Source organism: Bombina bombina, chromosome 3 (assembly GCF_027579735.1).
Source record: "Bombina bombina isolate aBomBom1 chromosome 3, aBomBom1.pri, whole genome shotgun sequence".
Classification (NCBI taxonomy): domain Eukaryota; kingdom Metazoa; phylum Chordata; class Amphibia; order Anura; family Bombinatoridae; genus Bombina; species Bombina bombina.
Genome location: NC_069501.1, coordinates 191,283,540 through 191,310,252, shown reverse-complemented (window position 1 = coordinate 191,310,252; position 26,713 = coordinate 191,283,540). Strand labels below are relative to the sequence as shown.

At 41.1% G+C, this 26,713-nt stretch overlaps 1 protein-coding gene across 1 annotated transcript in view; it reads left to right on the top strand.

Moving 5' to 3' along the window:
• CMSS1 (cms1 ribosomal small subunit homolog) overlaps window positions 1-26,713 on the top strand; it is a 770,463-nt gene that overhangs the window by 702,929 nt on the left and 40,821 nt on the right. Inside the window, exons 5-7 of the mRNA XM_053706056.1 lie at window positions 1,680-1,739; window positions 4,291-4,393; window positions 6,701-6,761. Coding sequence (XP_053562031.1) covers window positions 1,680-1,739; window positions 4,291-4,393; window positions 6,701-6,761 — 224 coding nt within the window. The remainder of the gene's footprint in view (window positions 1-1,679; window positions 1,740-4,290; window positions 4,394-6,700; window positions 6,762-26,713) is intronic.

The window sequence follows — 26,713 nt, the reverse complement described above, 5'->3', positions numbered from 1 at the left end:
GTAAATTAATAATAAACAATATATGCCAGACATCGTAAAACTGTCAATACTGGCAGCAACAATTGTTCAGATTATCGAACTGATGTTAATAGCATAAACATCCTGACATATAGTTGTTTATTACAAGTTCTTTCTATACATATCAGAATATAATTAATCTGTGTGCCATCACTAATAAAGACCTTTTCACAATGTGTTAACACTCAAACGTTTACATAACCCCATTTGAGGTCGGAGAATTTATTTGTATGATAATATTTGCAACGGGCCAAGTTAAATGCAAAAGACTTACATGGCACATCATCACAAATACAATTGATGGAAATGGTACTCATACTTTCAAGTATTAACATATAGCTAAAGATATTGTATTCACCTGATTTCAACAGGACAGTGTGATACAAACTGATCACTGTATCACATTTGAGAGGAGCTTTCTGTGTACCGAGTACTACTCGGACACAATTTTAAGATTGTTTGTCTGTTCTTATATTCATTAGTGGAATTTTCCACTCTCTTTTTTAAATGATTATTGTTATAAAAGTTAAGTTTTAATAAACACACGACACACCACACAATCAATATAGCATTGGTTTTTGTCCCGCCAAGTGTGCCCAATATGCTTCATTTTCTCTATCCCTCTTCTCAGTAACAATGATATATATTTTTTGCAAGATCGTGGTTGTCTAATCAGCAATAACAAATACCAACTAATCCCATCTGTGAGCAGAACTGCATATGGACCAGAAACTAGTCTGTCTACCACTATACACAAAAATATTCCATACCTTTTTCATGGACATCTTGAAAAAAAGTGTTTTGCCTTCAAGAATTTGAAAGCATCTTTTGGTGCAAATGTCATCGGTCAACCAGGTGATAAAGTGGACATTCTCAGAAGATGATAGATAAGTATCAAGCTTTCAAAGAAAATACAATTTCCAGCTAATTTAAAAAAAAATGTCAAGAGGGCTCCTTTATCAGACCCCAGCTAGATTAATTTGTCTACAGATGAGAAGTAGGATGTCAGTATGCTCAAGGTCTGAGGGACAACACTGATTCCAAAATTTCTAGCATTTCATCAGATAAGAAATAAGAACTGTCACATTGAAACTAAAGCATTTGCACCCAATTGTTAATGGGACATTTAGTTAAGACATTTTTGGATAACATGACAGCTATCTCAGATTTCAAACCTCAGTGTGTAATGATAGTTTCAGCTGTTACAAGGGAGCATTGTCTCAGGCAATCATCTGTCTGCCCCCACAAAATGTGCCAACGACCAATCTTTCCTGCACAGGTATCTAATTGGAGAGCAGCTTTTGCCCCTTCAAATATCTAAACACTTATTATCTTTTTGCAAATGTCTAAAATTACTACTTTATCAACTAAATTTGAATCCAAACAGACAATCAAGGGGACAACCTCAACATAACCTGAGGGGCTGTGTCATTTTAGAAAAGATTGGTACCTTGAACTTTAGGCTTGTGGTACAATAAGCTGTAGTTGTGGTGGGGATTGCAAACAAAGGAAAAGCCTCAAGGTGCACATAGAGAGGGACTGAAAACACATATATTTTATCCATTATTCATATTTCCTTTTGCAATATGGTATTATATTTTAATGTTGTAAACCTAATTAGGTGTTGAAATTATTTTTATAATATCATGCTCTTCTTTCAGATTCTTGTTTCCTAACATCAAATGACCTTACCCACACACCTTCTTCATATCTGAAGGAAAGTAAGTATGAGCTTTATTGTGTGCTCCTAGAGCACTTTAAAGGGACATTCTAGTGTACATTATAGAGGGCTGCAGCAAGTCTATAGTATCACTGCATTAAAAAAGGATCCTCATAGATGTTTTTAGAACTTTCGGATTGGCACCGTTCACACAGTCTGATGCAGATCTTGGCAACATACAGAGCTTTTGACTGGTGACTATGTACTAAATCCACTCTTGAGTAACAAGCAAGTACATGTATATTAGTACGCACACAACAATAAATGGGTACAGTGTGGTAAACTATGCCCTGTAGTTATTTTATGCAACCCAAATTTTATACCTTAAAATGTTGAAGTGATATAAACTAATGCTATGTTATATATTATGTCATTTATTACAAAATGTTTTTGTGTAAATCAAGTTTTATAGACGTTTTGTCTTGAGGGTGAACCCCCAACTTAAAAGGAGATTGTGCTCAAAATTTTTCTCTTTCCATTTAAAATAGAATATTTCAAATCCATATTACAATGCTTCTGTGGTGAATAAACCATTTTGTCCCCAGGGAAATTACCACAATTAGTCAATAAGCAATGTATAACTAGGGATCGGTTGTACACAGCCAGGCACTTTCCATTAGCTTAATCCTCAATTTAAACAGCTTTTTCTGCATGTTAGAAAATATATGGTTTCCATATATATCTTATGCAGTCACCATTCTTCCATCTTACCACTACCACCTATCACTTGTCCTTAAAAAGTGTCTGATTTTTACATATTTCCTCCACCTACATTATGTTATGCTGAACGAGTGCTTTGGAATTTAATGGTGCTATGTAAAAATATCATTATAATATTGTCAGTAGGGGATATTGATGACCCAGAACTGTTTATTTGGTGGGTGTTTTGACCTGATGTGGTTCCTTCCAACTTGTGACAGTATTGTGTGTAACCCAAAGCAGGGTTTAAAATAATGTGCTCTCTGGGTCAAAGAATGAAATGACTACTTCCCTACACTTTGTCCACTACAGTCTTAACCAAACCATATTCAGTATTCTCAAAGATTAAAGTTCAGCAGACTTAAATTCACATGAGAGCATGGTGATTCCCAACTGGCTGATTCCATATGAGAGTCATTTATATTAGAAGACACTATTAAAGGGACAGTCTACACCAACATTTTTCTTATTTAAAAAGATAGATAATCCCTTTATTACCCAGTCCCCATTTTTTAGCATAACTAACACAGTTATATTAATATACTTTTTACCTCTGTGATTACCTTGTATCTAAGCCTTTGCAGACAGCCTCCTTATCTAAGTGCCTTTGACAGACATGCAGTGTAGTCAATCAGTGAAGACTCCTAAATAACTTCACGGGAGTAAGCACAATGTTATCTATATGACACATGTGAACTAGCACAGTCTAATTGTGAAAAACTTTCAAAATGCTCTGAGCTAGGGGGCGGTTTTCAACTGTTTAGAAATCAGTTTGAGCCTAGCTAGGTTTAGCTTTCAAAAATACCACCAAGGGAACAAAGCAAATTAGATGATAAAAGTAAATTGGAAAGTTGTTTAAAATCGCATGTCCTATCTGAATCATGAAAGTTTAGTTTTGACTTTACTGTCCCTTTAACTACCTGGATCCTGTGATTCCACGAGTTTCCCCTACTGCATATGTTAAATAGATGGATCCGACCCTTCAAAAATAATGTGTCCTAATGCAGATGAGAGCTCAGTGAATAACTATGAACAACTACCGTTGGTCCCTGAAAAAAAGAGAATCAGTAAACAACCAAGTATGGAGATACTGCAAGTTAATAACTGATCTAAAATAGTCCAACTGTCTGTCCATCATAATCAGTTCCCTCAGGACATAGTAACAAGTCCATTCAGTGCCTCACATATCATAGGACTGTAACAGTAGGGGGGAGGAAGAAAATGTATTATTAATGATCAGATGTTTGCAGTACCCAGGAACTTAGTAATAGTCCATATAAGATAACTTTAAAAGAACACAAACTCACCAGATGATAATATGTAACACAATAATAATCAAAACAGAAAGATCATGGCTCACAATAATGGCTGTAAAACACCAGCTCACAAAAGAAGGAAAAAAACAAACAAACTACTGCGTGAAAAGAATAAATAGAATTATATCTATTAGACAAGCTTTTCACGGCTTGAAAGGGAATTATAGCTCATCTAAAAATAAATCAGGTGCCAAAGGGGAGGGCGAGGAAGAAAAAAAGGGAAAGAAGAACATCTCTCCTATATTTCAATGATTATTTTTTCTTTCTATAAATAGTTTTCTCTTCACTTATCTGTGCACATTCACCCAGAGTTCTCTTGAACATCATGAGAAAATGCACTATATAATGCATATATAATGATACTTTTGTTGTATTAAGTTTTTCTTTTGCACTTATGTAAAAAAAAATTAAATCTGTCATTATAATTTATGTATTGTCAACTAAAGTTTTCAATAAAACTGAAAAAAAATGTTTTCACTTCCGTTTGAGTTTCTCTACAATTTAATACTGATAAAATATATATTTTGCTTTTTCCAGTTTGCCCAAAATGGTCAAAACTTTCAAAAAACCACAAAGAAAAGAAATCTGTCCTGATCCTGATAGTCTGCAGTTCTGCCATCCGTGCCCTGGAACTCATTAAGTAAATACTTTATTTCATTAAAACAAAGGGGGGGTGTAATTATTTTTTCTAGTGCTTCTGGAAATATGGTAATTCAAGAAAATGATACAGGCATGTTACTAGAATCCATAATCATAGTGTACACATTAATAATAAATGTGTTGACCTGATACATTTCTATGTTGCTTCACTTTTTCTAAGTGACAAACATTATTCTGAGACTTTTTTTTAGTGTGATGTATTTGATGATTGATTGTAGTCAGAGAGAAAACTTATTTTGTAAATGCTGGGTTACAGGTGGCCTAGAGGACTCTTAAGATCACTTTGTTAAACTTTGCTAAATAGTAAGTGTTGAGGAAATCTGGGCATGTGAGTGACATTGGCCCATGTGGGTGTGGTGATGTCACTTAGATCCGAAAACCCAGAAGTGGGAGGCACAGTCAAACAGTAGAAGAGAACTGGATGGGGTGTGAATATAAAAACCCTTACTCTCAGTCTATCTCTTGGAGGAGAAAGGGGTTCTCTAAGTGCCTTGTTTTAAAGCCCACAAGCTTTAAAAAGATACCAAGAAAAAGAAGCAATATTGAAAGTAGAAATAATTTGGAATGTTGGAAATGACATGCTGTATCTGGAATCTAGAAAACTTTAAGGGACAAGAAACCGCAAAATGTTCTTTTGTGATTCTGAGAGAACATACCATTTTAATCAACTTTCCAATTTACTTCTATTATCAAATTTGCTTCATTCTCTTGTTATCCTTTGCTGAAGGAACATTGGCAGCTAGCTGAACACATCTAGTTAGCCAATCACAAGGGACAAATATGTGCAGGCACCAATCAGCAGCTAGATCCCACTAGTGTAGGATAAAGCACATTTGAAATGGAAGTGATTTTCAAAGTGTCTTAAAATGACATGTTCTATGTGAATCATGCAAGTTTAATTTTGACTTCCCTATCCCTTTAAGTTTGACTTTACTATCCCTTTAAGTTGACAGAGTATGAGAAATGAATTAACGTTTTTTCAGATGACTTAGTTTCTAGTAGCTGTATATTCTCCAAACCTTCCACAGTATAATTAGTACTGTAATGGTACTTTTTTTGGTTTTGGACTTGAGTGAAATGATGTTCACCCTACACCGTTTGACCTTAAAGTAACATTAAACACTAAACAAATGCTAGATAGAATGAAGCATTCAAAGAAAAGATTAGTCTGAGAATAACATGTAGATATATTTTTTAAATTTAACTGTTTAAATATTGAGAAAATAAATGTAAAGTTTTAGTGTCTATAAAACAATGCTGGGGCCAATTAGGGACAGTTATAAATAGGTCACTAGAGTGTGCAGCCAATGGCTGTGTGCAATATAACAGTGTTCTGCACTTCCATTTCTAACAGGAAGTGTAAAACTCACAATTTCAGAATGGAATTACAGAAAAAGGGGGAAAATATTTAATAAAAGTATATTGCACAGTTTTTGTTTAATATATACAATTTATCATTTTATATTACCAGTGTTTAATGTCCCTTTACAGGGAATAACATAGAATATGCAAAATTGTTGCCTGACGCAAACAACAATACAGCTGGTTTGAGGGATCTTTTGTGTATTAACCATGATCTAGATTATTATTTTGTACAAATCTTAAATCTTCTTGCCAGTAAGTTCACATATGGTTTTGGAGGCTTTTACACTAGTGATGGGTAACAGTACCATTCTAAACTTCACATTTATATAGTTTAAATAGCTTCAAAAGCACCACACTGTACTTGTATCCCTGTATTGTACTCACAGCAAACACAACATACAGTATATACATTTACCATGTGTAGTAGAGAGTAGGGTGGGGCGAAGAGGGGAGTGCAAGATTAACTGGAGGTAAAATAGAGGGGTTGTGTTTTCTGTGGCTAACTGAGCTGTTTCCTGATTTATTGATGAATTTAAGAAGTGTCTGGTCATATATTTTTTCTCTTTAACTGCATTATTTTCCTTTTTGTGGGTTTGCTACACTGTGGGCACCCTTTCAGCTTATTTATTAAAAAAAACAAAAAATATTTACTGCTTAATTTACCCATTTTTCAGATGTTTCGCATTATTTTATGCACAATAACTTTTTATTCTATTCCATATATTTGTACTTTTTATTGATCTATTATCTATAAATAAATATGCTTATGTTTGTTTGCTTATTCACTATATTTGGGCCATTAAATATAAAATGCTTATTTATTTATTTTTATTTGTAAAGTAGTGTTTTTTATCATTTCTCCATACATTTGAAAAATTTATCAATGACAAATGTGTTCCTGCTGTTGTTTCTTTCACTTTAGACTCATAAAAGCATTTAAAGGGGATACCAAGATTATGAAAATGTTTGCAAAGCACATCAAGGTATGTTAAATTGTTTATAGATTTGTTTTGACTAATTTTACTTTTTCATTTGCCATTACATTTATGATGCTTTTAGTGACCGGACCATTTTTAAATTTTCTTACCGTTAGGGACCAGAGCTTTTCTTAATTTCTGCAGTGTTTGTGTTTAGCTCTAATTTTCCTCTTACTCATTTACTGTACCCACACATTTTATATACTGTTTTTCTCGCCATTAAATGGACTTTCGAAAGATAACATTATTTTCATCATATCTTATAATTTATTATAAAAATAATTATAAAATATAATGAAAAAATGGAAAATAAACACACTTTTTCTAACTTTGACCCCCAAAATCTGTTACACATCTACAACCACCAAAAAACCCATGCTAAATAGTTTCTACATTTTGTCCTGAGTTTAGAATTACCCAATGTTTACATGTTCTTTGCTTTTTTTGCAAGTTATAGGGCAATAAGTACAAGTAGCACTTTGCTATTTCCAAACCATTTTTTTTTCAAAATTAGCGATAGTTACATTGGAACACTGATATCTGCAAGAATCCCTGAATAACCCTTCACATGTATATAATTTGTTTAGTAGACAACCCAAAGTATTGATCTTGGTATATTTCATGCCACCATTTTACCGCTAAATGAGATCAAATAAAAAAATCGTTATCTATTTCACAAACTTTTTCAAAAACTTGAGGTTTCTCACTGAAATTATTTACAAACAGCTTGTGCGATTATGGCCCAAATGGTTGTAAATGCTTCTCTGGGATCCCCTTTGTTCAGAAATAGCAGACATATATGGCTTTGGCATTACTTTTTGGTAATTAAAAGGCCGCTAAATGCCGCTGCGCACCACATTTGTATTATGCCCAGCAGTGAAAGGGTTAATTAGGGAGCTTGTAGGGTTAATTTACCTGACCACTCTCAAACAGCTCTCTTCCCTCCCCCACCCCACAATTGTCACCACCATCTTAAGTACTGGCAGAAAGTTTTGCCAGTACTAAAATAAAAGCCTTTTTTTAATATATATAAATAGTTTCTGCAGTGTAGGTTCCCCCCAACCTCCACAATCCCCCCCCCCAAACAGCTATCTTAAGCTCTCCCAATTCCTATTTGTGGCCATCTTAGCTACTGGCAGCTATCTGCCAGTACCCAGTTTCTAATTAAGTGTGCTAATTTTTTTTTTTTTTTTTATAACCCCATTTTTCCATAGTGTAGCTGCCCCCCTCAATATCCTCCCCCTTCCCCCTCCCAGATCCCTTTCCCAACAATTATTCCCCCCTCCTTCACCCTCCTTTCTTTCCCTCCTTCCCTTAGGGACTGTGCTCTGTACTGGTCGCAAGCGCGCGCGTGTGCTCCCGCCCCCCTCGCGGGCTCCCGTCTACCTATGAGCACTCCTGGAACAGCGGCCGGAACTACTCCAGCGATGGGCAGCCCACCCGCCTCCCTGCTATGGCTCCCACCCACCAATGATCGGCACCATCGCTGGCCAATGCAGAGAGGGCCACAGAGTGGCAGTCATCTATCGCCCTCCTGGACCTACCTCCCAATTCCTTGACTACTTTGCCGCCTGGCTTCCTCACTTTCTCTCTACAAATATACCAACCCTAATTCTTGGGGACTTCAACATTCCCATTGACAACCCATCTTCCCCTGCTGCCTCTAAACTTCTTTCACTCACATCCTCCTTCGGTCTCTCACAATCCACCCTTTTCCCCACTCACTGTGATGGACACTCCATCGACCTAGTATTTTCCTACCTCTGTTCTATATCTGACCTCACCTGTCGTCCTTTTCCCATTTCAGACCATCACTTGGTCACCTATAATATTAATGCAACAGCTAAACCCACTTCTCCATCCCGCCCCCGAACATGTAGAAATATACATGCTGTGGATATGCTTCCATTTTCAAAAATCATTGAAGATTTCCTCCCTCACACTTCCACTACAACCTGCCCTGACCTGGCTACAGCCCACTATAACAAAACTCTCTCCTCTGCACTAGACACACTTGCCCTGGCACACTCAGCTATTTGCAAAAATGCTCCCGTACTGTTGAGCGTGTCTGGAGGAAAACTCACTCTGAACCTGATTTCATACACTATAAGTTTATTCTTCGTTCATACACTTCTGCCCTTCAATAAGCCAAGCAAACCTACTTCTCTTCTTTCATATCTACTCTTTCCTCAAACCCTAAACTACTCTTCTCCACCTTTTAACTCTCTCCTCTACCCACTTGCTCCCCCCCCCCGTCTGTCTTTAGTGCTCAAGACCTGGCAGACTACTTTTTAAACAAAACATGTACTATCCAAAGCAACATCCCAACACCAACCTGCAATATTCCAACAACAGGCCCAGTTACTCCCTCTGTCACCCTCTGCATCTACCATCCAGCCACTGAGAATTAAGTTTCTTCCTTACTATCTTCCTCACGCCTCACTACCTGGCCGCTCTACCCTATCCCTTCCCATCTAATACCACCCCTGTCTTCCATCCTCACTCCTGCTCTTAATCACATCTTCAACCTATCTCTCTCAAAACTCCTTGAAAACTACTTTACAATCGCCTAACCCACTTCCTGTCCGCCTACTCTTTGCTTGACCTTCTGCAATCTGGATTCCGCCCCAAACACTCAACTGAGACTGCCCTTACCAAGGTTACTAACAATTTTCTCTATGCTAAAAATATTGGCCACTACTTATCTTACTTGACCTCTCAGCTGCCTTCGACACAGTTGACCACCCCCTCCTCCTACAGACCCTTAGCTCTTTTGGTCTCTGTGACACCGCTCTTTCATGGATTTACTCCTATCTTTCTCACAGGTCTTTTTCTGTGTCATTTGCCAGCGACTACTCCTCTCCAATGCCTCTGTCGGAGTACCTCAAGGATCTGTTCTGGGTCCTCTACTCTTCTCCATCTATATTTCTTTGCTGGGTAAACTTATCAACAGTTATAGCTTCAAATATCACCTCTATGCTGATGACACCCAGATCTACCTCTCCACCCCTGCTCTCTCTCCCTCTGTCCTTTCTCAAGTCAGCGACTGCTTCTCTGGTATTTCTTCCTGGATGGCCTCTCACCACCTAAAGATTAACATGTCCAAGACTGAGCTCCTTCTTATCCCCCCTCTACGCCGACTTCTGACTTCTCTATTCCTGTTGACGGCATCACCATTTCCCCATCGCCCCAAGTCCGCTGCGTCTGAGTTACATTTGACTCAAATCTATCCTTCATCCCCCATATCCAATCACTTTCTACATCCTGCCGCAACCATCTACGCAATATTTCCAAGATTCGCCCTTTTCTTAACGCTAACACCACAAAGCAAATAATCCACTCCCTTGTTATTTCCCGACTTGACTACTGCAATAACCTACTTACTGGCCTTCCTCTTTCCCGCCTCTCCCCCCTTCAATCCATCGTAAATGCCTCTGCCAGGCTAATTCACCTTTCCCGTCACTCTGTATCTGCTGCACCTCTCTGCGAGTCCCTTCATTGGCTCTCCATTCACAGCAGAATTAAATTCAAAATTCTCACCCTTACATACAAAGCACTCACCAACGCCGCTCCCCTCTACCTATACTCTCTAATAAACAAGTATACTCCAGCCCGCCCACTAAGATCCAACAATGACCTGCTCCTTGCATCTGCGACTATCACCTCTTCTGATGCTAGACCTACCCTCTGGAACGCTCTCCCTCGTGCTGTCAGGCTTTGCCCTAATCTTTCTTCCTTTAAATTCTCCCTGAAGACTTTTCTATTCAGAGAAACCTACCACCCAACTCAATAATCAATTTATTTCACTTACCTAATATTTCCTTCATCTAACTCTGCATTAACATCTTTCTCAATCTTGCAGTCCTCACCTCCTGTTTCTTAACCTCCTACCCTTCTAGATTGTAAGTTCCCACAGGAATAGGGCCCTCAATTCCGCCTGTATGTGTTTGTAAATGTTGTCCTGTCTCCCACAAATCTTATATATTTGTTTTAATTAAGTGACGGAATGTGTTGGCGCTTCATAAATAAAGTATAATAATAATAAAGGAGCCAGCAAATTTTTGGTTCAGACCATGGACAGCACTTGTTTATTGGTGCTGTCCAATCAGCAAGGACAACCCAGGTTGTTCACCAAAAAAGGCCCGGCATCTAAACTTACATTCTTGCTTTTCAAATAAAGATACCAAAAGAATGAAGAAAATTTGATAAAAGGAGTAAATTAGAAAGTTGCTTACAATTGCATGCTCTATCTGGATCACAAAGAAAACATTTGAGTTCAGTGTCCCTTTTAAAGGCTGTGCTTATTTTCTACATATCCTAGATAAGGAAAGGCATCTTATATGACACCTTGTAAGGCTTATCAAAAGGGGAAGGAAGGAAAGAAAAAGTAGGATACACAAAAAAAACTCACAGCCAAGACTTGACTGTATTAAAGATCCTTGCCCTTATAGGTTACATCTGACTACTGTGTAACTTATTCTTTTCATTGATAACTACAGTGGAGATACTTGGGAATCCGCTTAACCTATTTACTGCAATTTCCATATATAATGTATTGCCATAACTGTGAATGATTTATGTTTTCATAGCTGCTTAAGTGCCTGTGTGGGCGCAATAATATATCTATCTTCTTTGAGTGATGAAATCTTGTTTATCTAACTTATTTAATCTGTTTTACTCGCTGAAAGTTTAAGAAAGCCTCTAGATGAATCTAACTTCTAACAAACCTTACCTTGCTAAAAGTGTGTTAAATTAACTTTCATGCTGCTTTTAGTTTGTAAGTTCTAAGCTACTGCCCCTTGTGGAAGTTTTTTATTGTTAAGATTAGTCATCAAAGCAATTATTTAGGGTTCATCTTAAGGTTAATCAAGTAGTCGGCTCCTGTGAAATCAGATTTTCCATCTAAAGGGGAGGAGAGTCCCCGGCTTCATTCATTACTATTGGGAATTAAGAACCTGGCCACCAGGAGGAGGCAAAGACACCCCAGCCAAAGGCTTAAATACCTCCCCCACTTCCCTCATCCCCCAGTCATTCTTTGCCTTTCGTCACAGGAGGATGGCAGAGATGTGCCGAGGATTCGGAGTAGTCTCTTATGGAGGGTAGTACTCTTCGCATTGGGACTGGAGTTTTAAGTAGTCCTGTCAGCCTCTCAGTGAGAGCCTGGGTGAAAGTTAGAGTCCAGAGATGCAGGGAGAGTCTGCAAAACCATCCCGACTCATATTAACAGCTCCACAAGAAATCAGCATTGACGATTTTCGCTGCCTGCTTTCTGCACTCCAGTCCATGTCAGGAGCGAGGCTACTAACCTGTCACACTTGAAGGGCCATGTTCCTGTTCCACAACATAGATTCTGGTAAGATTGTTTCATTTTTTTATTCGTAATTAAAATACAGAAGACAGGGTCACAGTGAGATGCCTTTTATCTTTAAAAAAATCTAGGGTTAATATTCCTGGAAAGGGGATTATTGAACAGGGGGGTTTATACCAAATATTGTTTATTGTGTCATTGCTGCGTTATGTGCGAGATGAGGCTCTGGCAATGTGTGAAACTTTCAGGTTACTGGTGGGAGTACTGCGCAGTCCTTTTTGGCACGTTTCCTCCTTAGTGCAGGGGTGGTCCTGTCAGGCATTCCATGTGCCTATCTCTCTTCCTCTGTTGATCAGCGGCACATGAGACAAAACGGTTTCTGTAGTCCGGGTCCTAGGAGGTGGTGAGTGCCCCGGCCATTGGAGGTATAAAGGTGCCTATTTATAAGTTAAGCTAGTCCGTAATAAAAACACAAGCTATGGAGGACTCTGACGTGTTAGAGGGTTCTCCCTCTTTAACAAAGTCTCATTCCTGTGTTTATTGTGAGGAGGTTCTGGTAGATCAGCCTGCTCAACTATGTTCCACATGCCTTGATAAAGTTACGACATCTAAATGTAAACGGATGTCTTGTACTACTGAGCCGTCCACCTCTGAGGGTTCCCCGCCCCGTGAGGTGCGTTCCCTGCATTCATCTCCAATTGCACGTGCAGCACCCCGGGGTCCAACCGTTACTCTTTCGGGAGAGATTTCTTGGCCGTCAGACTTTGCGGACCAACTGGAATTGGCAGTTTCGAAAGTGATCCATGCCTTACCACGTTCTGCTAATTGCAATCATAGGGTGTATCATGGCGGCCCAGCCCAGGGGTTGTCTACGCAGATGGAAATACTAGAGGTATTATACGATGACTAGGCCCACTCCGAAAATTCGGAGGAAGCCCCTTCTGAGTCCGTATCATCTAAACCTCCAGCTTTGGAGGAGCCTGATTTTAGGTTTAGGATGTAGAATTTTCACTTTTTGCTGAGGCAGGTGCTTGCTACTCTGGAGGTTCGGGAGCCTAAGATTCCGGAGGAACCTTCAATTCCTAAGCTAGATAAGGTATACAGGGATAGGGTAGTACCTCAGACTTTCCTGGTTCCCGTTAAGATGGCTAATATTATTAAGAATGAATGGGAGCGAATAGGTTCTTCCTTTTCCCCTTCTTCCTTTAAGAAACTGTTCCCTGTTCCGGACTCTCAGCTTGAGCTGTGGGGTACAGTCCCTAAAGTGGATGGTGCTATCTCTACGCTCGCGAAGCGGATAACTATTCCCCTTGAGGATAGTTCGTTGTTTAAAGAGCCCATGGATAAAAAGCTGGAAAACATGTTAAGAAAGATGTTTCAGCACATGGGGTTTGTTTTTCAGCGACATATTGGTGTAAATCCCTGTGTGAAATGGTCGAGGGGGAAAATCAAACTGCAAATTATTCGCCTGGACGCTAGGGTATCAGGTTTTTCAGTTTTAGCTTGCAGGGCTCTGTGGCTAAAGTCTTGGTCTGTGGACATGACCTCTAAGTCGAGGCTGTTGTCCCTGCCTTTTCAAGGAAAGATTCTGTTCAGTGCAGGATTGGATTCGATCATATCCACGGTTACGAGAGGCAAGGGAGCTTTCCTACCGCAAGATAAGGAGGCTAAGCCTAAGAGACCTACTTTTTGTCCCTTTTGTGCGGACAAGGTCCAGCGCCAGCAGCCCGCCACGAAAGCGGACCAGTCCAAGGGAACTTAGAAGCCAGCTCAATCTTGGAACAAGTCTAAGCAGAGCAAGAAGCCCGCCGAGACGAAATCGGCATGAAGGGAGGGCCCCCGACCGGTCTCCAGACCAAGTAGGGGGCAGATTATCTCTCTTCTCAGAAGCCTGGTTGCAGGACGTTTAGGACCCTTGGGTTCTTGAAGTGTTCACCCAGGGTCACAGGATAGGGTTCAGATCCCATCCGCCCAGGGACAGATTCTTCCTGTCAAACCTGTCTTCAAGACTGGAAAAGAGATAGGCCTTTCTATAGTGTGTAAGAGATCTCGCCTCTCACTGCGTTATCGTTCCAGTACCCCAAGCAGAACGGGGTCTAGGGTACTATTCCAATCTTCTTGTGGTTCCAAAGAAGGAGGGCACGTTCCGCCCGATTCTGGACCTAAAGTGTTTAAACAAGTTTCTGAGTGTTCCATCGTTCAAAATCTATCCTCCTCCTAATTAAAGAGGGACAGTTCATGTCGACTATAGACTTGAAGGACGGTTACCTTCATGTGCCAATTCACAGGGACCACTTCAGGTTCCTAAGATTTGCGTTTCTGGACCATCACTTCCAGTTTGTGGCCCTTCCCTTTGGTCTGGCGACGGCCCCGAGAATCTTCACGAAGGTTCTGGGGGCACTACTTGCAGTGGCCAGAGCCATTGCTGTGGTACCCTATCTGTACGACATCCTAGTCAAGGCGCCGTCGCTCAGCCTCACAGAGGATCATTCGAGGGCGCTTCTTCTTTTGCTCTAATCTCACGGTTGGAAGATCAACTCAGGAAAGAGTTCCCTGGTTCCCAGCAACAGGGTGGAGTTCCTGGGCACGATAATAGACTCTATGTCCATGAAGATATTTCTCACAGACCATAGACGCAGGAAGATTGCGTCCTCTTGTCTTGCCCTTCAGTCCTCCTCAAGCCCCTCGGTTGCTCAGTGTAAGGAGGTGATCGGACCCATGGTTTCCAGCATAGATGTCATTCCATTCGCCAGGTTCCATCTCAGACCTCTTCAATTTTGCATGTTGAGACAGTGGAACGGCGATCATTCAGATTTATCACAGCAAATATCCACGAATGCTCGGACTCGGATCTCCATCTCTTGATGGATCCGTCCGGAGCAACTGTCCATGGGGACATCCTTCTTGAGACCGTCCTGGGAGATTGTGACCACGGGCGTGAGTCTGGCAGGATGGGGAGCTGTTTGTGGTGCCAGGGTGGCACAAGGAAAGTGGTCCCGGGAGGAGTCTCTCCTTCCGATAAATATTCTGGAACTCCGAGCAATTTACAATGCTCTAAAGGCATGGCCTCCTCTGGGGTCTTTCAGCTTCATCAGATTCCAGACAGACAACATAACCTCGGTGGCTAACATCAACCATCAGGGGAGTACGAGGAGCTCCCTAGCCATAATGGAGGTGTCTTGAATATTGGAGTGGGCGGAGTCCCACAACTGCTCGCTCTCAGCAATTCACATTCCAGGTGGGGACAACTGGGAAGCAGACTTTCTCAGCAGACAATCCTTCCATCCGGGGGAATGGTCTCTTCACCCCGAAGTGTTTGCGGAGATTTGTCTAAGGTGGGGAACTCCAGAGATAGATCTCATGATGTCCAGACTCGATTGCAAGCTACCTCGATACGGGTCGAGGTCCAGGGAGCCCCAGGCAGAGCTGATAGATGCCTTAGCAATGCCTTGGGGGTTCAGCCTAACTTACATTTTTCCACCGTTACCACTTCTACCTCGTGTAGTGGCACACATCAAACAGGAGCGAGCTTCGGCCATTCTGATTGCTCCATCGTGGCCGCAGAGGACGTGGTTTGCAGATCTGGTGGGGATGTCATCCTCTCCGCCGTGGAGGTTACCCTGTCCCAGGGATCTGCTGGAACAGGGCCCTTTTCATCATCAAAATCTCGATTCTCTGAAGCTGACTGCGTGGAGATTAAACGCCTAGTCTTGGCCAAGAGAGGCTTTTCTGAGAGTGTGATTGATACTCTAATTCAGGCAAGGAAGCCAGTCACTCGTCGCATCTACCATAAGGTGTGGAGGACTTACTTGTCCTGATGTGAGAAACATGATTATTCTTGGCATAAGGTGAAAGTATCCAGGATTCTGTCCTTTCTCCAGGATGGTTTGGAGAAGGGTCTTGCTGCCAGTTCCCTAAAGGGACAGATTTCAGCATTATCAGTCTTTTGTTGCATAGGAGACTCGCTGAGCTCCTTGACATCCAATCTTTTGTTCAGGCTCTGTCTGGAGTGAGGCCTGTCTTTAGGCAGTCTGCTCCCCCATGGAGCTTAAACTTGGTTCTTAAGGTATTGCAGAAGGTTCCGTTTGAGCCTATGCATTCCATTGACATTAAAGGGACACAGAACCAAAAATTTTTCTTTTGTGATTCAGATAGAGCATGCAATTTTAAGCAACTTTCTAATTTACTCCTATTATCAAATTTTCTTCATTCTCTTGGTATGTTTATTTGAAAAGCAAGAATGTAAGTTTAGATGCTGGCCCATTTTTGGTGAACAACCTGGGTTGTCCTTGCTGATTGGACAGCACCAATAAATAAGTGCTGTCTATGGGCCGAACCAAAAAATTGCTGGCTCCTTAGGTTAGATGCCTTCTTTTTCAAATAAAGATAGCAAGAGAATGAAGAAAAATTGATAATAGAAGTAAATTAGAAAGTTGCTTAAAATTGCATGCTCTATCTGAATCATGAAAGAAAAAAATGTGGGTTCAGTATCCCTTTAAGATGGAAATTAAATTATCAAGTAAGCATAATTTATGTTTTTCTCTGTTTGGGTGTTTTTAGGAAACATAGCTGGTCTTAAAGTGAATGTCAAGTTACTAATAGTGCCCTACGGCATTGGATTTTCATGAAATCTTTTAAATGTATATATTTTACAGAATTTTTACCTATTTACCACTGCGACGATAAGCGCAGCTCTCCCGCCCGCCATATTGTCAAATTGATTGACAGATGATGATTTGTAAAATAACTAATCCTTGTTTCCCCCCCTGGGGCGTTCAGCCCCTTTGACGATTTTACGAATCGTCATCTGTCAATCAATTTGACAAAATGGCGAACGGGAGAGCAGCGCTTATCGTCACAGCGATAAATAGGTGAAAATTCTGCAAAATATATACATTCGCTTTAAGCACATTTGAATTTAAAGTAGATCACCCCCTTTTTCTCCCCCTTCTCTTTTCCTTTCCCCACGTGATTCCTTCACTAGTTCACTTCCTTTCCCTCACAAATTTTATGAAGATCACTCCTTTTTTGGCTTTTTTTCCCCTCTTTTTTCCCCTTAATCCACATTAAATGGACAAATTTATTAAATCATCCACTTACTCTAAAAGCACGTCTCCAGCTATGGCCGGGTAACCAAGAGAGAGGAAAAATAAAAATACTTTAGAGTCCGCTGCAGAAATCCACCCTGTAAACATTAACCCTGTACGATGTAATGAGCATATTGATATGCAAGTTTTGCGAATGCTTTGACACCTAATTTAAAATCCTTAAGTCCGAAATTAAACAGGACATATCAGTGCTAACTAATGAAGTTCGACAATTTTTGAATAGAATCCAAGAGGCGGAACAGAGGATATGAGATCTAGAGGACTCTGACGAGTCTCTTAAAGCTAAACTAGAAACTAACAGCTTCACTCTTCTAAAAATACAGCTCAAAATAGAAGATTTAGAGAATCATTCCAGAAGGAACAACATTAAGATAGTGGGACTTCCAGAGAACAAACATTATGAAGACTTGACAGGGTTTATCTCAGTGACTTTAGTACAGCTCCTAGGTATCTCCACATTACATCCCTTTATTAAAGTAGAGCGTGCACACAGAGTTGGAAGATTATCAGATAATAGGAACAGGGAACTGAGGGCAAGACCGGTGATTGCCAATCTCTTAAATTTTTTCAAGATAAAGTTACCAAGTTGCAATATCGGAAAACTCAACCTATTTTGATAGGTGCCGTGAAAATATTTATTTTCCAGGATTTCTCTTATGAAAAGAAAAGAACTATCTCCCATTTGCACCAAACTCATCAATCATGGGACCCAAGCCATTATTGTTTACCCAGCCAGATTAAAAATTACAATTAACAACCATAGTCATTTTTTTTTAACAATCCTAAAGAAGCTGAAAAATTCCTGGCAGATAAGGAATAGGAATCAGGTTATAGGAATAGAAATATTTTTTTCTTTTGGTGTATGTATAATTTAATGAATGGTGCCTCCTTGAACTATTTTTATAAAATATGGGTATGTTTGGAGGGGAGGGGGGGTTGTTATTATGTTGTAGTTTGTTCTGCTTTTATATATAACAGGCAGGACATGAATAACCACAATATACTGAATATAGTGTCCTGGAATATAGCGGGTATCACATCTCCTATTAAGCGAAAGGCAATTCTTGTACATCTCAAAAAATTAAAAAGTGACATAGCTTTAGACCTAGCTGAAGTTGCTAAATTAAAATTCTCCTGGGTTGGAGAGGTGATTGCCTCCCCATCTGTCAGCAGGGAGAGGGGGTGTGATGGATTTGGTTAGGAGCGTGTTAATTAATGGAATTGTAACTCTTTAGGAAATTAAACAGGAGATTAATTCTTGTAAAAGCCTGTTTACTCCAAATGTGAGTCAGTTTATTTATGATGAGTATAACTCTGAAAATCAATGTAAGCAGGCTGGGTTTACACTGAATTGCCAAGAGAAGTATTTAGAAACTTAAGTAGTTTAATGTGTCAGCTCTTGAGACATTTGTTGCAATCTCACAGGATAAAGTCCCCTTTAATCTTCACGCACTCACACACAGACAGCTCTAAAATATATACAAGTCATTCATCCAAATCTTGCAGGTAGAATGCACATGAACAGTGTTAAACACAATGTGATGACAGGAGCACAAGAGGACTCAGTAGCGTAGTGTAACACTTCACATTTGAGGTATAATAAGAGAAATACCAGGAGCAGAGCTGAGCTACGGTGTAGCGTACCTGATGCTGCAGAGGCTTCGGTGCGAGTGCGACTTCCGGTCGCGGTGGTGAAAGTAGATCCGGCCGGCCCAAACCGGGAAGAGGAGCAATCCGGCTAAGACTCTCAACGGAGAGTACAAATTTCAAAAGTAGAACTCCTAATCACTGTTTAAGATAAACACAGTGAAAGTCCTAGGAGGAAACTTAAAATGAAACAATTTAGAAGTAGAACAATAAAGTACCAGAACGAACTAAGCTTAGATTGAGCTTCTCAAGTAAGCAACAAAATTTTCAGGCACTGATGAACAGCACCCAACCCCTTTTAAAGGGAGGTTCTCTATTCAGGGCGGGATGCACCTTAAAGGTGTATCACAGGGGGTGACCATTTTATTAGCGAAAAATAATAATTTTCAAATCTTATACACATTTTCGGACCCAGAGGGCAGATATCTCCTTCTGAAAATAAAAATATCCAACATACATTTTGTAATATTTATGCCCCAAACTTTATTAGTTCAGACTTCTGGGACTCTGTCCAGGTGCGGATAATGCAATGTTCTGAGGGACACCATGTAATAGGTGGAGATTTTAACATGGCTCCTAAATATCCTTTGGATAGACACAGGGAAAAAGCCTCATCAACCAAAACTAAAAAAGATGGTATAGAAGCCAAAATGCTTAAAAAGATTTCCTTCTTTATACAGGGAGAGTCCAAAGCTGCATTCCTTACTTGTGGGAAATACTGAACCTGGCCACCAGGAGGAGGCAAAGACCCCAGCCAAAAGGCTTAAATACCTCCCCCACTTTCCTCATCCCCCAGTCATTCTTTGCCTTTCACCACATGAGGTTGGCAGAGAAGTGTCAGAAGATTTCAGAGTAGTTCTTTAGGAAGGGTATCTACCCTTCGATATGGGACTGGAGTTTTAAGTAGTCTTGTCAGCCTCTCAGTGAGAGCATTGATGAAAGTTAGAGTCTGGAGATGCAGGGAGAGTCTTTCTGCGAAACTATTCAGATTCATATTAACAGCTCCTTTGCAGTCAGCGTTGACGAGTTTCGCTGCCAGTTTTTCATCACTTAAGTCCATGTCAGAAGCGATGCTGCAGTCTGTCACACTTAAGGGTAGTATCTCTGGTTTGGTGGTGGGCGGAGACTCTCCGGGTGTGGTCATCCAGGACAGATGTTCTTTACAGACATTCCCTTTATCATGGTGATAAGGTCTTCATCCGAGGGGTGTTCGGATATTTGAAACTGGAAGGGGTTCCAGATGAAAGTCTCAGGCCGTCCTGTCTCAGTACCAAGTTACCCTCAGATGGGTCGTGGTTTGGGATCCTCAGGCAGAGCTAATTGATGCATTAGCGGTGCCTTGGAGGTTCAGTACAATTTTTCTTTTTCTGCCATTTCACTCCTTCTCAAGTGGTGGCTCAAACCTAGCAAGAGCAGGCATCGGTGATACTGATTGCTCCGTCGCGACCGCGAAGATCGTGGTTCGCGGTTTAGTGGGGATGTCGTCTTCCCCTCCTTGAGGGTTACCTTGTCTCAGGGATCTGCTGGAACAGGGCCCCCTTTTCATCATCAAATTTTTATTCTCTGAGGCGGACTGCGTGGAGATTGACGCTTAGCCTTAAGTCAAGAGAGGGTTTCTGAGAGATTATAGCCTCTCCTTCAAGCACGTAAGCCGGTTCCTCGTCATCTATCATAGGTGTGGAGGAACTCTTTTTTTTCTGTGAAGAGCATGGTTCGTCCAGGCACACTATTCAAGTCTGCCAGGGTACTTTCCTTCCTCCAGGATGGTCTGGAGAAGAACCTCTTAGCTAGTTCCTTGTTGGGACAGTTTTTGCATTGTCTGTTTATGGCACAAGAGGTTCGCTGAGCTTCCGTACGTACAATCGTTTAAGGCTATGACTGCGATCAGGCTGGTGTGTGATCTGATGCTACTCCTTATAGCTTAGATCTTGTTCTTAAGGTTTTGCATCGGGCTACTTTTGATCCTATGCATGAGGTTGACATTAAGATTCCTTTCCGTCTAAATATTGCTTCTGCGTGCAGAAGTAATTGCAATGCGACCCTCCTTATCTGGTATTCCACGATAATAGGGTGGTTCTACGAACCTAGTTAGGATTTTCTCCTAAGGTCATGTCAAATCACAACTTCGGTCAAGAAATTGTGTTTCCTTTCTTATGTCCTATTCCTTCTTCCTCGAAGGAAAGTTTACTCCATAATATGGATTCATACCTTGAAGTTCTTTCTTCAGGCTACGTAGGAATAGACAGATTTTTTCTCTGTTTGTTATCAATCTGGGAAGCGTAAGGGTCAGAAGTCCATCTTTGACTTCCTTATCTTGTAGTTGAGGAGTATCATCCGCTTGGCATATGAGACAGCGGGACAAAGCCTCCTTAGAGGATTACGGCTCTTTTTACGAGAGTGGTGACGTCCTTTTGGGTCCTCTGAAATGGGGCCTCTATGGATTAGATTTGTAGGACGGCTGCCTGGTCCTCCTTACATTCTTTTTCCTAAATTTTTAACGAGTTTTTGCTTCTGTTGATGCAGCCTTCGGGAGAAAGGGTTTTTGCAGGCTGCACTCATATAAAAGTGGGCCGCCTCTCATTTTTGCCCTCCTGCTAGCATTCAGTGTCCTCTGGAGCTTAAGTATAATTTCCCACAAGAAATGCAGCTGTGGACTCTCCCTGTATTAAGAAGGAGAACATAAATTATGCTTAACGGATGATTTCCTTTCCTTCTGTACAGGGAGGGTCCACAGCTCCCGCCCGTGGTCTCCGATAGGCGGCCCTAAATTTTAGTTTGTTCTTCTGGCACTTTTTTCACCCTGATATTTCTCCTACTGTTCCTTGTTCCCTCGGCAGAATGACTAGGGGATGAGGGAAGTGGGGGAAGTATTTAAGCCTTTGGCTGGAGTGTCTTTGCCTCCTCCTAGAGGCCAGGTTCAGTATTTCCCACAAGTAAGGAATGCATCTGGTAAGCATAATTTGTTTTTTCAAAACGTGGCAGTCAGGGACTTATGGAGGACACATATTATTATTATTATTATTATTACTATCAGGCTTTTGTAGAGCACCAACAGATTCTGCAGTGCTATAAGCATAGGCGGTATAAGATAACATTTATAGGGATCAAATGGGTAGAGGGCCCTGCCAAGAGTTGCACTGTTGTACTAGTTAGCTCTTATGAAGGCGATCTGTAAACAGCTGGGTTCATAAGCTTACATTCTAAGGGGTTAAAGGGGAAAGCAATGGAGTTAGGAAAGGTTAGTGTAGGTTGTATGCATCCCTGAATAGTAGAGTCTTTAGGGAGCGTTTGAAGCTGTTAAAACTAGGGGAGAGTCTTGTGGAGGAGGCAGGGATTTCCACAAGATGTGAGCCAGTCTGGAGAAGTCCTGTAAATGGGAATGTGAGGAAGTAACAAGAGAGGAGGAAAGTAGGAGATAGTGAGCAGAGCGAAGGGGACGGGAGGGAGAGTATCTGGAGACAAGATCTGAAATGTAGGTGGGAGCAGTGCACTTAAGGGCTTTGTATGTCAGAGTGAGGATTTTGTGTTTAATCCTGGAGGCAATAGGAAGCCAGTGAAGGGATTGGCAGAGAGGTGCAGCAGATGAAGAGCGGCATGTAAGGAAGATGAGCCTGGCAGAGGCATTCATTATGGATTGTAAAGGAGCTAGGCGGCAGCTAGGGAGACCAGAGAGGACAGAGTTGCAATAGTCGAGGCGGGAAAGGATGAGAGAGTGGATTGAAAATCTTAGTTGTGTCTTGTGTAAGAAAATGTCTAATTTTAGAGATGTTTTGAGATGGAAGCGGCAGGCTTTAGCCAAGGACTGAATGTGAGGAGTAAAAGAAATGTCTGAGTCAAGTGTGACCCCAAGACATCGGGCATTTAGCTTAAGGTAGTGAGAGGACATCCAAGATGAGATATGAAGTTAGTGACACGGGTTAGTAAGGAAGGAGATTGGTCTGGTGCAGAGAGATAGATTTGGGTGTCATCGGCATACAAATGGTATTGAAACCCGTGGGACTTTATTAAGGAACCTAATGATGACGTGTAGATTGAAAAGAGAAGGGGACAGAACCTTGAGTTACCCCAACAGAAAGTGGTAACAGGGCAGAGGATGCTCCAGAGAAGGCTACACTAAAGGTACGGTTAGATAGATAGGAAGAGAACCACAAGAGAGCTGTGTCGCAGAAGCTGAAGGATTTGGAGCAAAAGAGGGTGGTCAACAATATCAAAGGCTGCAGACAGAGCATGGAGGATAAGCAGAGAGAAGTGGCCTTTGGATTTTGCTGTAAATAGGTAATTGGTAACCTTGACAATTGCTGTCTCTGTGGAGTGATGGGGATGAAACCCAGATTGTAGTGGGTCAAGAAGAGAGTTTAGTGTAAGGAAATGGGATAGATTGTACATATACTAGCTTTTCAAGGAGCTTTGAGGCAAGAGGGAGTAGGTAAATAGGACGGTAGTTGGACGGGGAGGTTTTTTGAGGATAGGTGTGACTGAGGATAGGTGTGACCAGTGCATGTTTTAGAGATGAGGGAAATAGACCAGTGCTGAGGGAGAGGTTGAAGATGTGTGTGAGTATAGGGGTAAGGGTAGAAGATAGGGAGGGGAGTAGCTGTGAGTGAATGGGGTCGAGGAGACAGGCAGTGAGGTGGGAGGACAGTATAAGGGCAGAAACTTCTGTCAGCCAAATAGAATCAGTCCAGTATAAAATAACACACGATAGCACACTGAGAGGAAACCAGGACGTGACCCACTCAGGAAAGAAACAAAAACAGTTATTATGCAGGAAAATAAAACTGTGTACTCACAGGTGATACAGGGACACAAAACAGTCTCTATATGAGATGAGGGAGTATAAGGTACAGAGACTTTAAAGCAGGTGTAGGATGATCTGTTAGAGTGGTCAGGCAAAGCAGAGGTCAGTATCACTTTAAAGCAGGCAGATGATGATCAGTTAGATATGGGACTGGAGTTTTAAGTAGTCTTGTCAGCCTCTCAGTGAGAGCATTGATGAAAGTTAGAGTCTGGAGATGCAGGGAGAGTCTTTCTGCGAAACCATTCAGATTCATATTAACAGCTCCTTTGCAGTCAGCGTTGACGAGTTTTGCTGCCTGTTTTTCATCACTTAAGTCCATGTCAGAAGCGATGCTGCAGTCTGTCACACTTAAGGGTAGTATCTCTGGTTTGTTGGTGGGCGGAGACCCGCTACTGCTCGCTATCAGTGATCCACTCTCCGGGTGTGGTCATCCAGGACGGATGTTCTTTACAGACATTCCCTTTATCATGGTGATAAGGTCTTCATCCGAGGGGTGTTCAGATATTTGAAACTGGAAGGGGTTCCAGGTGATACAGGGACACAAAACAGTCTCTATATGAGATGAGGGAGTATAAGGTACAGAGACTTTAAAGCAGGTGTAGGATGATCTGTTAGAGTGGTCAGGCAAAGCAGAGGTCAGTATCACTTTAAAGCAGGCAGATGATGATCAGTTAGAGTGGTCAGGCAAAGCAATGGTCAATGTCCCTTTAAGCAGGTTTAAGGATGAGGCAGCAGAGTGGTCAGGCAAAGCAAAGGTCAATGTCCCTTCAAGCAGGTTTAAGGATGAGGCAACAGAGTGGTCAGGCAAAGCAATGGTCAATGTCCCTTTAAGTAGGTTTAAGGATGATGCAGCAGAGTGGTCAGGCAAAGCAATGGTCAATGTCCCTTTAAGTAAGTTTAAGGATGATGCAAAAGAGTGGTCAGGCAAAGCAATGGTCAATTTCCCTTTAAGTAGGTTTAAGGATGATGCAGCAGAGTGGTCAGGCAAAGCAATGGTCAATGTCCCTTTAAGTAAGTTTAAGGATGATGCAAAAGAGTGGTCAGGCAAAGCAATGGTCAATTTCCCTTTAAGTAGGTTTAATGATGATGCAGCAGAGTGGTCAGGCAAAGCAATGGTCAATGTCCAAAAGCAGGTAGCAGAGAAAACATTTACGGAGCCAAGAAGCAGGAACGCTATCCGACAAACGGGCACCAGAGGAAAGTCCAGCAGAAGATTTAAAGGCCAGTGACATGTGGGGCGTAACACAGGAAGGCCTTGTCACGTTGCTAGGCAACGTGATACAGAGAGAGATCCGGGAGCTGCTGTGACACAGCAATGATCGGATCATTACAACTTCTTCCTTGGTACAGGGGCAAAAGCGCTTAATTTATGGATATTTGGGTTTTCGATAATTGTGAGCTTTTGAAGGGATGGGAGATTGGTAGTATGTTGAGAGCTGATTTCATATCTGATGAAGTCATTTTTGTTATTGAAGTGGCTGGCAAAATCTTGAGCTGAGAGAGAACTTATATTAGGATGTGGGGGTGGGCAGAGAAGAGTACTGAACGTGGAAAACAGACGTTTTGGTTTAGAGGAAAGAGACCCCTAACATCAGAGAATACATGTGCTTATCTAAAGCACATAAAACTCTTTCAAGAATCGATTTTTTTTAGTAAATTATAAAACAGGCAAACTACAAATAAAAGCAGATATACATCCCATTTACCTCTCAGACCATGCTCCAATCTCTCTCCAAGTCACTACTTCAACCCTCAGCCTCACATCTAACCTGTTTTCCCCCCAAAAAATTTTTTCTATGTAACGATATTAAAGGGACACTGAACCCAATTTTTTTCTTTCATGATTCAGATAGAGCGTGCAATTTTAAGCAACTTTCTAATTTACTCTATTTATCAATTTTTCTTCATTCTCTTGCTGTCTTTATTTGAAAAACAAGAATGTAAGTTTAGAAGCCGGCCCACTTTTGGTTTACAACCTGGGTTGTCCTTGCTGATTGGACAAGTGCTGTCCAGGGTCTGAACCAAAAATTGTCTGGCTCCTTAGCTTATATGCCTTCTTTTTCAAATAAAGATAGCAAGAGAAAATAGATAATAGGTGTAAATTAGAAAGTTGCTTAAAATTGCATGCTCTATCTGAATCATGAAATAATTTTTTTTAGGTTTAGTGTTCCTTTAAGTTCAAAAACTTTCTCAGAAGGAAGTTTGATGAGTTTTCACAGTTTAGGAAGATTATATATAAAAACCGGATATGTTCTGAGGAGCGACTAAGGCAGTGCTGAGTGGTGAAATCTTAGCCTATACTATAGCAATGCAGAAAAGAAACAGGAATAGAGAACAGGAAGTCTTAAAGTTTCTAACTAAGTCATATAACCGATATCTACAAGAAAGATCTCCTGATAGTTGGGCCACCTATACTAGAGCTTAAAAAGAGAGGGATACGTTTTTCATTCATAAAGCAACTCAATCTGATCTAAGATTACAAGCCAAATATTATAAACATGGTAACAAATCTAGGAAGTTATTAGCTGCTATGGTTAAAAATATTAAAATATCTCAGATAATAGAAAGAATAGAAAGCAAAGGAACATTTCTTACAACCCCAGAAAAAGTACTGCTAGTCTTTACTAAATATTATAATAACTTATATTCTGCCATGGAATCTAGTCTACAACATATGGCCGAATTTTGGGGAAGGATTATAAACTCTACTTTACCCACTGGGGCCCATTTATCATGCTCTTTATGGAGCTCGACGCCCCGTGTTTTTGGCGAGCCTGCAGGCTCGCCATAAACACCAGTTATGAAGCAGCGGTCTAAAGACCGCTGCTCCATAACTCTGTCCGCCTGCTCTGATGAGGCTGACAGGAATCACCACAATTCAACCCGATCGAGTATGATCGGGTTGATTGACAACCCCCTGCTGGCGGCCGATTGGCCACGACTCTGCATGGGGCGGCGTTGCACCAACAGCTCTTATGAGCTGCTGGTGCAATGCTGAATACGGAGAGCGTATTGCTCTCCGCATTCAGTGATGTCTGTCGGACCTGATCCGCAATGTCGGATCAGGTCCGACAGACATATGATAAATAGGCCTCAT